This window comes from Osmia bicornis, chromosome 5, assembly GCF_907164935.1.
Source record: "Osmia bicornis bicornis chromosome 5, iOsmBic2.1, whole genome shotgun sequence".
NCBI classification, from domain to species: domain Eukaryota; kingdom Metazoa; phylum Arthropoda; class Insecta; order Hymenoptera; family Megachilidae; genus Osmia; species Osmia bicornis.
The window spans coordinates 7700009-7717468 of NC_060220.1; the positions used below are offsets into that span (position 1 = coordinate 7700009).

Genomic DNA, 17460 nt, shown 5'->3' on the forward strand with positions numbered 1-17460 from the left:
CGATTTTCCAACGAGAAATAAGCGGTGCCTGCAGTTCCTTCTATTATTTACGAATTCTAATAATATGGGAACGGTACTCGGGAAAAACATCTTACAAACTATCAACAATTTCGCAGCTAAGAAAATAATTGAAATATACACTTGTTCAAAAACAATATTTCGTTTACAATTCACCTAAGCACGATGGCTATACAACGATTATAATACAGTTTAAAAGTCATTTCCTTCAACGCTCTTCTGTCCCGAAGAGGAGCGACTTTCTTTTTTGTTTTTTAGAAGCCTCAAGAAATCACGATCAAGTGTCTCGTTAAAAATACAGACATTTTTAGACCTTTACATTGAGTGAAACACTTAACATTTTTAGTTACACTGTCCGATAGCCGACTGATGTTCCGACATCCACCGTGCATTTCTTATCGAGTTTCATGCATCGATTACGAATCTATAAATCATCTGTTTTCGAAGAAATTATTTTTGAGAAAAGAAATCGTATTTTTTAGATCCTCGCGCGATTAAACAAATTCAGTGATGGAACTATAAAACGTCTGTAATATAAATTTATTTTCTTTAAGCAACTGTATCGAATTAATATTTTTTTTATTACATTTCGGCAAAATAGTAAGCTGGCAATCATAATCAACGAATAAAACTCTATAGGAAAGGTACAGTAAATATCGGAACACATAGAAAAAGTTGAAACGTATAGGACAGTGTTATCACGGTCTCGCAATTTCAAGGAACCAGTCGAAACGTTATTGAAAAAGTAATTGCGTTTTATCGCCTTCGATTTAATCTAAATAACAGGAATAGTTTTGGCAGTTGGCACTTGGCAGGAATGTATCCAGAAGGCAAGGATGGCGTCCATTTTCTTGTTTATGGTGCCCCATCACATATGTACCACCTTTGGCGTACTATAACAAAATGTTTGTAAGATTACGATGTGACCTATATACAGAACGTCCCAGTATTGACGATACAATAGTGGAAGAGATGATTCTAGGTGAGAAGATAAGTCGAAAATATGGAATAAATTTTTTTCACTTAAGGCTTTGTTCTTGAAAAAATAATTATTTGATAATGGGTGAATAACTGAAAAAAAAAAATTAATATAATTTTTCCTATTGCCATTAGGTATATAAACTTGAAATCCCTAATATTTTTACGTATAAGGAAATTTAAACATTATCTTAATAATATTATCAATCATAATCATTATTTTCTCTATGTAAGAATACAAATGAAGCATTTACCTTTTTCCCCACAGCCAATTCAGTAGAACGCTCGACTGGCTCTGAACATCTCTAGCTGTAAATAATCAATAAAATACATATACATTTTATTATCTTTTTACGATAAATATGTTGAATATCTTGAAGGTCACGAATGTCTGTGGAAAATGTATAAATATATAGATACACAGAAATATACAAATATAATAACTATTGTAACAATGCAGCATGAAAATTTACAAGAATCGCTTATTGATTATCGCAGAACTAAATACGTATCGCACGTAGTGTAATGAAAAGTAAGGACAATTTGAAGTCAAAAAAAGAAATAGAAAAAAAAAACCAATAAATTTTACTACGTGAAAATGGGAAAATCCTAAGAAAATGTACCATAGTAAAATGATTTGATGATACATACAGAGTGTATAATTTGCATTGACGAGCCTGGCAGCTGCTTCGGGTGGTAATGTACTTAAAACGTCTTTGTGCGCTAGCAAAGACATTTGTTGCGTGTGCCTCAGTTCTCGTTCATCCCTCAATCGCACGTCTTTTGTATGGCTCACCGTGTGCAACTGCGACAGCCTAAAGGGAAAACTAGCTTTTACATTTTACAGTGAAATAAGGAGCTTGGGTGATACTAATCGAAGGGCATGATTTAACACCTTCTTAGCTAGAAGAAATAGAATAATTTGCATACAAGACTAACTAAAACTATGACTTTCCTAACCCTTACTCCGTAGGATGAAAAAAAGAAAAAAAAATCCTTTTCTAGCATCTTAGGGAAAACTGTGGATAACAAAATTTGTATGGTTCAGACATAAGAACTCTCCAACTCTCCAGATAGCTGTAAATAATTGAGCCACACAGGAGCCACTTTCTGTAAATTTTATTTAATATTGTAACATCATCTCTATCCTTTACTCTTTTATTTTATGGACCTGATTAGTTTGGCTTTTGAATGGTTCAATTATCTTAACAGCCGAGATAAACATCTTACGTCACTCGGGCAGTCGGGTTCGACGACTTTGACGTCTTATGATGTCACCCGGATCGAATGTATTAAGTGGATTCACTAAAAACTATAGTTTTCAGTGTGAACACATTTACGAAGTAAGGGTTAGGTTGTTTCCTGCTATTCTTCTCCGAAATAAAAATTACATTTCTACGAGTACTAATACTACTTGTAAATGTTTTTTTTAACCTGTGAACAGCGGAGGCTGGGTCAATCATGACCCCAACTTACAAAATATATACAATGATATTAATTTAAAATTAAACGCGTAATTTTTAAACGAAAACAAATTTTATATACAGGAAAAATAATTTTAAAAGAACAGTGTAAAATAAAAAAAAATGAAAATAATATGAAATACGAAATTTAAACTGTATTTACTTCTCTAGCATTTCACATCCCTTTGAAATGAATTATTTCGAGAATTGCAAAGCGAACGTGTAAATTGAGAAGAACAGCAGGGTTAAATTTAAAAGGAAAAGTCTTGTTCATCAAACCTTTGCATTATTTTTTAACATTCTGTAGGGGGCTGGAAAAATGTCAAGAGTTTGCTTCTCATAAAGAAACCGTGATATTTAAGCGAATACATCTACGTCTTGACTGGATTAATTCATTTAGGGACACGAGCAAATGGTACAGGTAAAATGTGGGTCAACTTGAAAAGCTCCTATTCGGTTCTTCTAGGTGATAAGCTAAATTAATGGTTTAAAAAATACGTAATCGTTTCATTAATATAACCTTGGAAGCTCTTGAAAATTAGAAAATTCTATTTCACACGAAACTATTAAAAACAAAATTGTTTTAAATTCGTCTAAAAATCGTTGAATTACGAAATTCCTAAATTCGAGTCGTTTCATGTCAAGGTGGCTAAGTACTTGGATATCTAGCTGTCCTTGTCCTATGCAGGGAAAGACAAGGATCACCCGATGTTTCTCAGTTTCCACGCGTGAGGTCCCCAAGTCCAACTTGATTTTAGGGACCTCACGCGTGGAAACTGAGAAACATCGAGCGATTCACGTCGTAATTCAAAGATTTTGATGCAACGAAACAATATTTCCTCATGATTATTTTTGAAAAATATTCTTTCTACAATTATCCAGGGGCGTACAGAGGCCGATTTTGCAATTGGACTTCTAATACCTTATAAAAAAATACATTATCGTGGAAGAAATTTTACAATTGCATTCAATTGTAAAATTGAATTACTTTTCCGTATTTCTCTGCTATTCCGCTACCACTCTTATAGATCCTAAACATTATTAATTAATTATTAATACTAATACGCACTTCAGAGCAAGAGCCTCTTTATCTTCCCCAATGGGAGCGTCGATAGCTTCTTTGGCTATCTCGACCGGTCCTTCGGACTTGGAAGGCGAAGGATGTTCCACCATCGGTTCTTCGCTAACGGAAGTGGACGCTTCGTCCCTAGGAGCAACGTCGGGCCCACCGCCCATTCTTCTCAGCTCCTCGTTCACTCTGATAGCGTTAGACAAACGGAGCTGCAAGGTGTCCCGTTCTTCGAGCAACTGCATCAATTCGTGGGTCAATTCCTCGCACCTAACATCTCGTTGATGAAGCATGTACAAAGCGAGATCCAATTCCTGCGAGGCGAACGCTTTGTTATCTTCGTCGGAAGTTTCGCCTCGTTGACTGGTCGAAGCACCGACCACGGACACGTCCTTCTTCAAAACGTTCTGAATTAACTCGAATTCTTTCACCTTATCTTCTAACAGTTTCTTCAACGAATTTATCTCCGTTTCCCTGGCCTCCAAAACGTTCCTCAACTCTTTCAGTTGCTTCTCCTCCTCGTCGGACAACAGCATCAGTTCCTCGATGCGAGCCTCCTTCTCGTGGATCAAAACATTCAAATTATGAAGCTCCGCATCCTTGGTGATACTCAACTCCGCCAATCTTCGTTCTTTCTCCGCCAAATCGTTGCTAACTCGAGCCAGATCTTCCTCCTTCCCTTGTAACTTATCCTTCATCGTCTGCTCCATCGTGGACAACTCTTCCAGTTGCTTCTTCAAATTTTCAACGTCCCTGTCCCTCAGCTGCAACTCATCAAGCATTCGTTGATTCTCAACGGACAACCTTTGCTTTATCTCATCTATCTCCGTTTCCTTCTGCTCCAATATCATTTTCAAATATTCCTCCGCCTCTAGCCTCGCCTGTTCCTTCTCAGCGCCGAGCTTCTCTATCGCATCTTTAGTCTCCTCGGAGAGTCTCTCGAATTCCTGCAAACGAGAGACTTCCGTCTGCAATTCCGCGATGATCGACTTCAATTGCTGAACCTCTTGTTCCTTGCCGTACACCTCGCCAGTTAGTCTCTGCACCATTTCGCGCAACTCGAAGTCATCAGACTGCGGCTCCATACTAGCCTGAAGGGACAACTGCGAGTCTTTCTCCGCTAAAACGTACTTCATCTCGTTGATCTCTTGCTCCTTCGCGTGCAACTCGTTCTGCAATCCGACGATCCTCTCCTGGTCCTGCATCGAGGCTCGTTCTCTGGAAAGGACACCGGTTTGTTCCTTCGAAACAACTTCCAGACTCTTCGCTTTCAGACTTTCGGTCAATGATTCGATCTCCTTCGCCTTCTCCTCGAACTTTTCGTTCAACGCGTCCAACGACGACTTCAATTCCGCTTTCTCGTCGTACAGGCAGTTGATCGTGTCCTGCATCTCTCGAATGATACCCGGATACGTGTTCTCGTTCAACACGTACTTCAGATGCTCGATCTCCTCTTGTTTCTTCTCCAGTTCAGCCTGCATACCGTCGATCGTCTGCTGAAAACCGTGATTGTCCTCGGTCATTCTGAACAGAGGGAAACCGTCGACGATGTTCGAAGCACTCGGCTGATTCGATTCGATCATCGGCACTGCCGAAGATTCGCTGTCTTTCTCCTCCAACGCGCGATTGCATTTCTCCAACAAACAAGTCTTCTCGTTTAAAATCTGTCTGGTCTCCCCGAGAGCTTCGCGAGTCGCTTCTAGTTCCACGTTTAAACGATTCATCTGCTCAGCTTTCGCCGTCAGTTCGCTCTTCAGCTCGTCGATGTGCCGCGTATCCGCGCGAAGCTGCTCGATCTCGATTCTATTGTTTTCCAAAATAGCGTGGTACTCGTTGGATTCCTTGGCGTATCGAGCTAAATCCGATTCCTTTTCCAGGAGGGACGTTTCTAGGCTCTGAATACGCGACGTTAACCCGTTCGTATCGATGGAAGTGGTTTCGAATTCATATAAACGCCGCTGCAATTCCCCGATAGTTTCCAGGAGACTCTGATTATCCGCGGTGAGTCTATCGATTCTTTCGTTTCTGTCGAACAATTCTCGTTCCTTTTCGCTCAGAATCGAAGTTAGATTCGCCTGGAAAGCTACCAAAGACGAATTCTTTTCTGTTAGATCCTGCCTCAACAACTGGAGCTCCTGTTGCTGCTCGTCCAGTCGAGCTAGAATGCCTTGCTTCTCCGACGAATACTCGTTTACAGCTGTTTCTAGGGCTGATAATTTCCCTCGAAGACTTTGGATCTCTTTCTCTTTTTCCTCGACTTCAATCGCGTGTTTCTGGGCAAGTTCCTGGGTCGCTTGGCTCACCAGAGCGCTGACAGTCTCTACGCTCTGCTGTTGAACGAACTCGTTCTCCTTCTCGGATAGAGATTGTTTCAACCTTTCCAGTTGCTGCCTCTTCTCTCCGAGCTCCTGATCCAGCCCCTCTACGGTCTCCTGCAGCTTCGTCTTCGCCTCCTCGTGATCTACGTATTGTCTCTGAAGCTCCTGCTTCAGGTCCGCGACTTCTTGTATCCTGATGTTTAAGAGATCCGTCACTTCGGCCATCGAGGCGTTCATGGAGGACAATTGTTTCTCCGAGGAAGCCATTATAGCGGTCAGTCTTTCTTCTAGGCTCGTCTTCTCTTGGAAAACTTCCTGCAGATGCTTCTGCAGTTCCGCGTTGCTCGATTCGAATATCTCCAATTGTTTACGCAGATCAGCCACTTCCATTTCCAGTTTACCGATCTTCTCGCGAGCTTCCTCCTTGAGGAAGTCGGTATTCTGTCGCATAGCTGTTACCTGGTCGTTTGCGTCCATTAAGCTCTGCTCGTACTGCTTCCTCAACAATTCGTACTCCTCTCGTGATTTACTCAGCATCGCCTGTAATTCGGATATTCTTTTGTTCAAATCATCCACGATCTGAATGGACTCGTTCTCCTCCGCTGTTCGTTTCTTCTCCAAACTGGACATCTTCACCTTTTGCTCCTCGAGAAAGTGTTGCAGCAGATCGTTCTCCGACGCCAGTGCTTCCATCTCCTCCTTCAGGTCGTCGATCTCCTCTCTGTACTTTTTACACAAGCTCTCGTAGTCCTCCGGGTCGACGGATCGTTTTCTAACGCGTTCCCGAGGGACAGGCTTGTCTTCCTCGCCGGAAACTACGCTTTCACCTCGAGGAACCTCGCTGTCTTCGGCAGCTGTCACACCACTCTGTAGCTTCTTATCGAGAGCCTCGATCTTGTCGGACAGCTCCTTGTTTCGAATACGTAGAACCTCCATGTCCATGTCCTGTCGTTCCTTCATCTCCATGTATCTCTCGTTCGCGGAAACAACAACGTCCAGACGCTTCGTCAACGCCTCCTTCTCGGCTACGGTGTTCTTCAATTCCTCTCGAACCTCGCTCAAACTCTTCTCCAATTTGCTGATCTGACACTTCAGTTCCTCCTCGATCGCCGAATCGAGCTCGTAGAAGTCGCTGCTCGACTTCTGCGTCTTCAACTGCTGCTGCAAACTCTCCACCTGTACCTTGTACTCCTTCAGCTTCTTGATCATCTTCGCGTTTCTCAGCTGCGCTGCTTTGCTCTCCTCCAGCATCCTGTCGCGTTCCTTCTCCATGTCCTTGATTCGATCCTCCAGATCGTCCACTCGAGCTCGCAATTGCATTTCCATGCTTGGAATCAGACTGGCCGTCACGTGTTCGCCGACCAGTTGAGCCTCCTCCGCGTCCCAGCCCCAACTCTCCTCGTCGACCAGCTTCTCCGCGTCCCAGCCCGTTCCATCGTCCACGAACGGTACCTCCGACGAAAACGGCGTCGAGGCAGTTCCTTGTTTCGCCTCTTCGACGACCGCTTTCGTAACTGGACTCCCCGGTTCCAACTGATCACGCGAGACCTCCTCCAGCGGAGTCGATTCCTTCGTCGACGTATCTGTGATCGTAGACGTCATCGACTGTTTATAGGCATCTTCCAAGGCTCGCGTGAGATTCGCGACCATTTCTTTCGCTTCGTCCCTCTCCCGACCGATCTTCTCCAGTTCAACGCCCATAGAATACTTCAGCTCCTCCATAGACCTGGACAAATCGTTCACCTGTAACTGTAACAAGTCCCTCTCTTTGGTCGTACAGGAAACCCTACTTTCCAGCTCCTGGATCAGTTCAGAGTCGGTCGAGTTCTTCAATTCCGCTTCCAAATTGGTGACCTGTAACTTGTACGACTCCAACAGGGCGTCGCGTTGCTCTCGCTCAACGATTATCGCGTCCAATGCCTCTTTCGTCGAATTTAAGCTCGTTCTTAACTCTTCCAATTGACTTTCCTTGGTATCGTTTTGTTGTTCCATCATACGAAGGTTCAGGTTTTGTAATTCTAAGTTCAACGCATCGATCTGCTTATCTTTCTCGCTCAACGTCCGCTCGAGGACTTCCAGATTCGATAATGTCGTTGTTAACTCCTTCCGCGAGATTTCCAACTCTTCGACGCACTGGCTGTAGTTCTGCGACATCTGCGATCGCTCTTCCATCATCAGCTTTTGAAGATGGTTCATCTCTTGGGTGAGATTCGAGCACCGAGCCTCCTTCTCTTCCAGCAAAGCCTGCAATCGTTTCGCCTCGTTGTCGGTCAGAAGATCGGAGTCGGAGGCGAAAGAGCCGAAGATCTTCGATGCGTCGAACAACCTCGGAGCGTTTTCTTGTTGGTCGAAGGTAGCCTCTCTCTTTGCTATCGGCTTTTCTACAGATTCTCCGCTCTGATTTCTGTATCCTTCGAGCTCGCTTCTCAAATCTTCTATTAATTTATCATTCGTCTCCCTGTCGCTTCTCAGAGACTCGATTTCTTGCCGAAGATCCTTCTTCCTGTCCTCCGCGGACTCGAGCGAAATCGTCTGGGAATTTAATTGCTGCTCCAGCTCGTTAACACGCTCTCGAAGGGTCTGAATCTCTCGTTGAAGGTTCAGCAATTCCGCTTCTCGTTCTTCGCGTTCCTTCGCCAGATCAGAATTTAACAAATCCTCCCGTTGCCTTTCGATACTCTGCTCCGTCGTCGTTACAGTTTCCTCCAAAGTAACGTTCATCGATTGCAATTGTTCGATCTTTTCTATCAGCTGCTTGTTTTCTTTCGAAGCTTCGTCCAGCTTCGCTTTCACCTCTTCGTGGCTGGATATCAATGAGTTGTACTGGAACAGCAGGTCGTTGTAAGGATCCTCCAAGCTTCTGTTCCTCATGCTGTTCTGATTCATTCGAACGAAGTTACCGATCGAATTAGCCAGCTCGTTGTCGAGATTCTCGATCTCAGCCTCTCGTTCCTGTAACTTCAACTCCAACGTTTGCACAAGGGTCTGGCATTGCTTGCAACGATCGCACTGCTCGGCACCCTCGGTTTTCCTCTCCTCTTCGGTGCTTTCCTCCTCCGTGGTCTGGGTGCTCTCCGTTACAGCCTCGGTGGTCACCCTTCGCATTTGCTCGATCAACAATCTTCGCTCCTCCGATTCCTTTTCGGCGTTCTCCAATTTCTCGTTGATCTGCGTCTGCTTCGACAACAGCAACCCGTTCTCCGCCGTCAGATTCTTTATCGAAGCTAGCTGCTCCACGTATTCCGCTTCCATCACCTGCATCCTCACGCTCAGCTCTCGCGCCTTCTCTTTCACCTCGTCCAGCTCCACTTGCTTCCGCTCGTTCTCTCGAATAACACTCTGCTTGTAGGAGTCGTAATCAGAAATGATATTCCCCTTGCTTTCTCTTTCGATACCCAACTCCGCTGTTCGAGATTCCAGGTCCGCCCGCAGCTTAACGATCTCCCGTTCCATTTCCTCGATCTGTCCGGTCAGCAAAGTAATCTTTTCTTTGGAATCGCTCAAATCGCTTGTTAATTCCTCGATGTTCTTGAACGCATCCGCGTTCTCGTTTCTCGCCCGAGTTAATTTCTCTTCAAGGTCGGTTATTCTGTTATCCTTCTCGCGCATCGCTATCTCCACGTCCTGTATCTGCTTGTTCTTCGCCTCCTTCTCGTCCTTCTCAGTCGTCCACTTCTCCTCCAGCTCCGTCACCCTGCCCTCCAGTTCCTGGCAAACCGTTGTCTTCTTCTTCAGATTAGCCGCCAACTTCTTCATCTTCTCCAACTGCGACTGAATCTTCTCCTCAGATTCCTTTAATTTTTCTGCCAAATCGACGATCCTCGCCTCTAGCGCGACTTTTACTTCCTCGGTGATGTTCCGACCGACCAGTCGCTCTTTCTCCTCCAACTCGTCCCTCAACGTTTCGCATTCTTGCGTCTTAGAGTTTAATTCTTCTATCAGGTTCTCGAGTCTTTGATTCTGTAGCTCGACGTCCTCCGTGTGTTTCAATTTCAGCTGCTCTATATGCTTGTAACTGCCTTTCAATTCTCCTTGCAAATCTTCCACGAATTTCATGTAGTAGTCTATCACGCTTTGTAAGTCCCAAATTCGTCTCTCAGCCTCGTCTTTCTCTTTCTTCGTCTCTGCTATCAGTGTCTCCAAGAGTTCCTTCGCAGCTACCATATCAACGAATTCCCTTTGTTTCTCAGCCAACTGACTTTGAATGTTATTATTATGCTGGGATAAACTCTTCAATTTTTCAGACAAATTACTGTTCTCCTTTGTTGTAGCGTTTATTCTGCAGTGAAGCTCGTCGAGAATCATATCTTTGTTCTTCAACTGTTCCAGCAATTCATTGTAGTCTTTCAGAGGCTTCGATTCGTCCAACTTTTCGCTCAATTCGTCGATATGCTTTCTCAATGTATATATTTCATCCTCTTTACTCTTCATCGCGTTGTTAAGATTCGCGACCTCGTCTGACATCGACGCGAGGGCGTTGTTCCTCTCTTGAATCAACATTTTACAATTGTTACATTCGTCTTGCAAGCTGTCTATCGCGATCATTTTGTTTTGCAGCTCGGTGTATTTCGCGTGCAATTCTTGATCCTTGTCCTCGATTATTTGTTTCAGGTTGCCGATCTCGTTCTCCTTCTCTGATATCGCTGCAAGCTGTTCCTGAACTTTCGATTCAAAGGTCGTTACAGTATCCTGCAACTGTTGTTTCAAGCGATCGGTTTCCGCATCCTTTTCTTTGTTCTCTTCGAGCAAAATTTTATTCTCGTTTTGCAACATTTTGAAACCTTCCTCGATGGAAGCTTTCCCTGCTTCCAGCTTCTCCATTTTCTCTTGCATCTCGATGCACTTGTGCTTCCATTCATCTACGGTGTCGAATATCTCCTTCAATTCGTTCTCCAAACTCTCAGCCTTCTTTCCAGACGCCTCGTATTCCGTCAGCTGTTTACCCTTCTCCTCCAATTCTTCTTCCTTGTTCGCCAGCTTCAACTTCATCTCTTCGATCAGGCCGGTCTGCTCGGCGATTAATTTTTTACATTCTTCAATCTCGCGCTCCAAGGAGGCGACGATCATCGACTCGGTTTGCTGAGACGATTCGTCGGACTGCGGCATTTCCTCTTTCTCTGGAACATCGTCTTTTTTCTCCAATTCTAACATCTCCTTGACAGAATGGTCGCGCGACATATCGTTAATTTTTGATTGCAATTCTTCCTTCTCTCGCGTCGTTTCTGTTAAATTTTCTTTTAACTTGTCGTTATACGTTTCCAGTTCTGACAGCTTCGAAAGCACGCGTTCATTCTCCTTCAACAATTCTTCTATCCTTCCGGTCAATTCATCGATTTGAAGATCCTGAGTTGATTCGCGTAATCGTTCCAACCCTTTCACCTCTTTCTCCAGAAGATCTTTCTCTTCGTCAATTTCTGCCTCGACATCGACGGACCTCTTCGATCTCTCTGCAAAATCAACTGTTTCTTGTTCAGACAGAGAACGATCTTCTTCTTTAGTATGCAAAGCAGCCAACTCGTTCTTCTCTACGATCAACGATTCAATTTGTTTTTGTAAACGATCCTTTTCTTCGGCAAGGTTTCTTAGTTCGGCTGTGAGTCGCTCCACTTCTGAAGATTTATCCTTGTCTGCTTGTTGCAGAATTTCAATTTCTGCTCTCAGCTTAGCATCTATTTCCATCGTATTCTCCAACTGTTCTTTGAGCTTTGTAAATTTAATCACCAGCTCGTTGTTCTCTTGTGTAAGCAGCTCTATTTTCGTCATACTTTCATTGTGCTCTGGAATACGTTCGAATGATTCTGTGGAGCCTGTATCGGATGATCCTTTCTCTTCCATTCTGCTCAGTTTCATCGCTAAATCGGTGTTCTCTTGAGTCAACTGCTCGACTTTCTTTAACAGTTCGTTCTTGTCCCTTTCGTTCATCGTTTCCAACCACTCCGTGGAACCAGCGTGAGAATTTTCTTTCTCTTGGTATCTGCTTACCTTCAGAGTTAATTCGTTATTTTTATGCATTAAATCCTCTATCTTCTTCAACAGATCGCTCTTGTCCAGCTCTTGTATAGCCTCGAACGATTCGGTAGATCCAGTTTCAGACGTTCCTTTCTCTTCCAATTTTGATATTCTACTATATAATTCTGCATTTTCCTGGGTCAATGCTTCCACCTGTTTAAGCAGTTCCGCGTGATTATCCTCCGACGATGATTCCAATTTGTTGTCGTTTTGCAATTTGTTCATTGCTTCCAACTGTTCTTCAAGATCAACAATTTTCATTTCTGCGGTAACCCGAAGATTTTCTGACTCTGCGTTCTCTGCTTCCAAGGATGAAACCTCCTGTTTCGCTATGTGAAGTTCTAAAAAGAAGAAACAGGTATTCGTGATACAGCAATTCTCATTCAGTCCCCATTATCGTTTAAATTTATTTATTAAATATACTTGATATCAATTTAGTGTAAAAATTAGCAGAGAAGAGCGCACAAATTACCTTGCATAAGATCCAATTTTTGATTCTCTAAAGTGGCAATGGCTTCAATTTGCATTTCAATTTCTTTCGTTTGTGCAGAAACTTTACTTTCAAGATCAATAACACGTTCTTGCCAATCTCCTGCTGAGGCTATGCAGATCGTACAACATGCCAATGATGTATGTAATAATTGACATTAATTGATAGTAAATGCAAAGCAATTAACTTAAATTTTACATACAGTTAACAATTTGATAAGTAATATTATAAGATTCTTTAAACGTATAGGGTGTCTTAGAAAGATTATACATTGTAAAAATTGCAAATTATCCATGACCGAACAAATTGAAAAGTCCATTTCTTTGCAATCTGCAACTTCGTCCTTCGTATACAAAAATTAAAAATTAACTTGTCGACTTCAAAAATACGCTGCTTAAAGCTTAAACATCCTAATAATTTCTATGATTTAAAATACATATTTAAGGATTTGAAATTTATCATTTTGTAATCGCTTACACATGAAAAACGAAGCTGCAGATACTTATACTCGTATATAGAAAGAAATGAGTGTAGATACATGCACGTAACCACAGTATATAAGCGCTATCGAACACGAAATCCTATTAGCAAGTGCAAGTTTGTCTGATCGCGGATTAACTATCCAGTTGGACGCCCAGTGCTAAACAACAAAACAACCAGCATTGAATTAACCTATGTAGCTTCGTATTACAAATAAATAATAAATTATAATGCTCCAAAAGTCGATTACCCAATTTTCTAAAAACCAAAATCACAAATTGTAAAATAATAAAGGACCATTCTATTTGTTTTGGCACCAAAAAAATTTGTAGCCTTTGCAATGTACAATTTTTTGGAGACACATATATTAGCTGTTATTTAAGGATTAGTTTTTCATTTTATATTAAGCATGATACGCAGCTTTGAAATCATACATTCAATAAGCAATTTCCCAATTAATTAGAGCAAATATAATTTTTTTTATATTTGTTCATCTGTTAATGTATAAAAGCATTGATTACGTATTGCAAATGATTTTTATAATAAAACAAGGAAATTATTTGCTTAATTTCTCATGCAAGAACGTTAACTATTCTAAAAATTATATAAAAATTATATAAAATATAAATATTACATTCTAATAAATAAATTCATTTCTATGACTCCAAAATGTAGCAAACTTTGACAAGTAAAGTAGGTACCATGTTATATTAAAACAGTAACAGGTATTCGATATAATTGATTAGTATTTTGTATAAACATCTTTTACAATTTAGTATCTATCTAACAATCATATAATATGATTCCATCACCAGAAATTAGCGTAATTCTAATAATCTCAATGTCGATGTTCCTCTTATGCGAAAAGCATTGAAAATAACGCAAATATTCACAATTCTAATTGTCTATTTCATACAAAATCGACTTTTAACAAATGTAATAAAAATGCTTTGTATATATCGTTAAGTCCGTATACATGTACGTATGATATATACATATATATTATATGTATAGACATTGGAATTTTTCCTCAGCAAGGAAAACAGGGCTGCGGATAATTGTTTCAAGAACAATATAAATGGGCAATGCATTGCATGTACAATTGATAACGAAACTAGAACAATGGAAACAGCAATGACAGAATTTCTGTCCTGGTTCCTACCTTTAAGCTCGTCAAAGTCTACCAGACTCAGCTGTAGGTTACCTTTCTCTTCCTCTAATAATGCCACTTGATTCCCCAGTCTGACAAGTTCCGCGTTTGTATCAGATACCTGAATTAAAAAAAAACATATTTTCATATTGTTACATGCATTACAAAAATTACATAAGCTTCTGTTAAATGTATGCAATTATATAAAAATATGTACTTCACCTTTTTCACATTCTCTAGTTGTTTCTGCAGATTTTTTATTTTACTTCTATGTTGTGCCTTAATTTTTATCATACTCTTATTTAATTCTTCTAATTCCTTAGTAAGTTTCGCCACTTTTTCATCCCCTTTTAGACTACTTTCATCCGATAATCTTGCCGCAATATCACTTTTTTGTTCTTCAAGTTCGTGTACCAAACCTTCAAGATCAGCTATTTTATTCGAGTACTCTTCATTTTTCAAAGTTAAATCTGCTAATTTTTGTTGTAACTCTGCTTTAGATTCTTCTTCGAGTAACTTGTTAGATTGCTTTAATTCTTCGATTAAATTTTCAAGCTCAACTATTCTGTTATCTTTCTCCATCAAAGCACCATTATTACCATTCACTGATAGATTTAGAATTTTATCTTGTAATTCTGCAATATTTTTTTGTAATTCATACTTTTCATCTTGTAACTGTTTATTACTATGTTCCAGTTTTTCCAATTTATACTGTAAATCATCAACCGTTGGATCCTTGATTATTCCAATACCAGATTCTAATTTAAATATTCGTTCATTAGCTTCCGCTAATTTTAATTCATAATCTCCTAACTGCTCAAGTAGATGGTCATTTTTTGCTTTGAGAGAAGATTCTACAAGTACAAAATTTTCTTGCATCGATTTCATAGCTTCTTTAGTTTCTAATAAAGTATCCAATGTAGAACGAGGGACATCAGCGCCTGATGACTGTGACAATTGTTGCTCAAATCTAAACAAACATTAATAGTAAATAAACATTTTTCTGACTGAAAAAAAAATATATTTAAATGTAAAATTACCCTTTAATTGAGTCTTCTAATTCTGCTATTTTATTATCCCTTCCTTGCAACTGCTCCAAGAGACTTTCATTCTTATTCTTCAATGATGTCTCTAACAATATAAAATGTTCCTGCATCGTTCGCATTTCGTCTTTCGTATCTTCGAGAGTGTCCAAAGTCGTTTTACCCTTTTTCGAAAGATCCGCAGACATAAGAGTGACTGCTCTCGTCTTAGATTCGATAACCGAATCTTTCTCTTTTAAATTTTCCTGCAGATCTATAACAGTAGCTTCCAATTCTAAAATTTTTTTATTAAGTACTGCGATTTGATTCTCTTTTTCTTCAATACTTTCAATCTGTTTTGGTGACATGATCTATAATAAGACATTGAATATAATTCTAATTAATTTAAGACAAATATTTATCAGTAGAAAGTTAAATAAAATTGATTACTAACATCCGAACTTATCATGACTGGCTTAATAGGTGCAACAGGTAATTGATCCTTTTGAAAACCCATTGCTGTTATATCTTTTTCTTCCAATTGTTGCCTAATAGCTTCCACTTTTTCTTCCACTGCTCGTTTAGTTTCGGTTATTTCTTTATTACGTTGTTCAAACACTTTTCTATTCTCTGCCAACTTCTTTTGGAGTAAAGTAGATTTTGCTTTTGCAGTTTTTGCTTGACTGATGTCATCGATTGTTTCTTCAGATATATCCACTGATGTAGTTTCCTCCGATGTATGACTTACATCTTTACAAGGCAAATTTTCACCTTTACTTCTACGAGATAACTTGGCTCTAGATTTAATTTTGGACAGCCTTCTTGCATATTCCTAAACCAAAATTGGAATTTGAAACAATGACATCTTAATAAACTTTTACAAGACTTTCATCACTTTTCTTACCTGAACCTCTTCTTCCTTCTTTTTTAAGCTCTGCTTATTTTTCAACATAATTTCTTTAAGCGATTCCAATTGATTTTTATTTTGCTCACATTTTTCTTTTGCATGCACCATCGATTCAGATGAATCCCCTTCCATTGTCCCTGGTGGTTCTTCCGATGTACTCCACATTATAAACTGTATAATTATTAATAATAGAAACCACTTCATTATAATTCGTGTAACAGAAACTTAGATTCTTATAAGTAAGAAATTATGAAGTCAATGGCAGTGAAAGTTTCTATAAACTGGTCAAGCTCTGTGTCACCTATTGCTCTCATTTTCATAGACTAATTGGATGAAAGCTTGACTGGGGTAAACTAATTATATTATCTATGTGTATAGATATTGAATGTCAGAATATACAAAGGCTACCTGCTGACATATTTAATGCTTGCAATACATTTAATTAAGAACTTTCTACCTATCCAATGACATCTTATATAAAACAGTAAATAAGGAGATCTTGAATGTTTATTTATTTCATGTATTCTTTTAGCATAAACATTATAAGTATAATATACAATACTGTTAATATAAACAATATTACACATTTTCAAGTGTAAGTTTTAATTTTTATAGACGAGTTTTAAAACAATTATTTATACAAAAAACAACAATTTTGAAAGAGGTTAAACACACATATATTTTATTTATACATTTATTTAATATATATATATATTGTAAAGTATATAGCGGAAAGTATATACGTATAAGATTTGTGAACAATAATAGACATATGGCTCTGGAATGACAATAAGTCATATAATATAGAACTAACCTCAAAACATTGTAGTATTAAAAATGCACATAATTAATAAAATACACATATTACACCAAATAAAAGAAATATAAAGTTAATATAGTAAATTGCAAACAATGTTATATGTGTAATATAATGACGTAATCTCTTTTATAAGAAAAGAGATGTATGTACTCTGATAATTTATGATACACGCAAATGAACATTATGCAAAATGTTTAAATCTTTATGTTCATTTATAACGATTGTAAATATGCAGAAGAAAACGAAATATTTCTAAAATTTATTTTACCTTTGTTTATGTTGTCAAGATGAAAACACGTCACTATTAGTGCACATATTTTGTTAAAATACTTCTGCTATTCACATTTATGTATAATCAAAAATAAATACACGCGTGTTTATAGTTAACCAACTTTACAATATTTACAATTTTGTTAATTTTATTAATAATTACATATAAGTGCACTACTAATCGGGAACAAATACTTCAAAATGTAAACTCTACATCACTCCCTTTAGAACCGGAAACAGTTGGACACTTTAAGTATGGCGGATTTCCATGAAGACATGAAAACGCTAACTTCAATTTATAGCAATTCCATATTGGTAAATTAGATTTCCATTGTACCGATAAAATTCAAATTGTATTTGGTTGTTCTTCGGAAAACTGTCATGCTCTGATTTGGATCAAATTTTGCACATAAGCTCCTTTTTACGAAAGAAAACATCTGTGAGAATGGTTCTTGGCGACTCAACA

At 39.2% G+C, this 17460-nt stretch overlaps 1 protein-coding gene across 6 annotated transcripts; it reads right to left on the reverse strand.

Moving 5' to 3' along the window:
• Positions 1-123: 123 nt before the first annotated feature.
• On the reverse strand, positions 124-17241 carry LOC114880105 (protein lava lamp-like). 6 transcript variants are annotated; one of them, XM_029195738.2, is made up of 11 exons: positions 16993-17241; positions 15902-16075; positions 15452-15829; positions 15016-15368; positions 14198-14945; positions 14030-14096; positions 12328-12456; positions 3529-12196; positions 1648-1811; positions 1251-1305; positions 124-911 (listed from the first exon to the last, which is right to left on the reverse strand). In XM_029195738.2, the coding sequence occupies exons 2-11, from the start codon at positions 16067-16069 to the stop codon at positions 887-889; spliced, it is 10755 nt and encodes a 3584-aa protein (XP_029051571.2). In that variant the 5' UTR covers positions 16070-16075; positions 16993-17241; the 3' UTR covers positions 124-886. The 6 variants fall into 6 exon arrangements, 5 of the variants coding, with proteins under 5 accessions (XP_029051571.2, XP_029051570.2, XP_029051573.2 ...); XM_029195737.2 differs by having other exon boundaries at positions 13988-14096; XM_029195740.2 differs by lacking the exon at positions 12328-12456.
• Between the last annotated feature and the right edge of the window lie 219 nt (positions 17242-17460).

What these genes read in the sequence shown, in the direction of transcription:
- LOC114880105 (XM_029195736.2), bottom strand. Translation starts at nt 16,108, where the DNA reads ATGAAGTGGTTTCTATTATTAATAATTATACAGTTTATAATGTGGAGT. An exon ending in AACTAGAGAATGTGAAAAAG is followed by an intron (nt 14,097 to 14,197) that starts GTGAAGTACATA and finishes TTTTTAATTCAG; the next exon opens with GTATCTGATACAAACGCGGA. An exon ending in AGACTTTGACGAGCTTAAAG is followed by an intron (nt 12,457 to 13,987) that starts GTAGGAACCAGG and finishes CGATCTGCATAG; the next exon opens with CCTCAGCAGGAGATTGGCAA.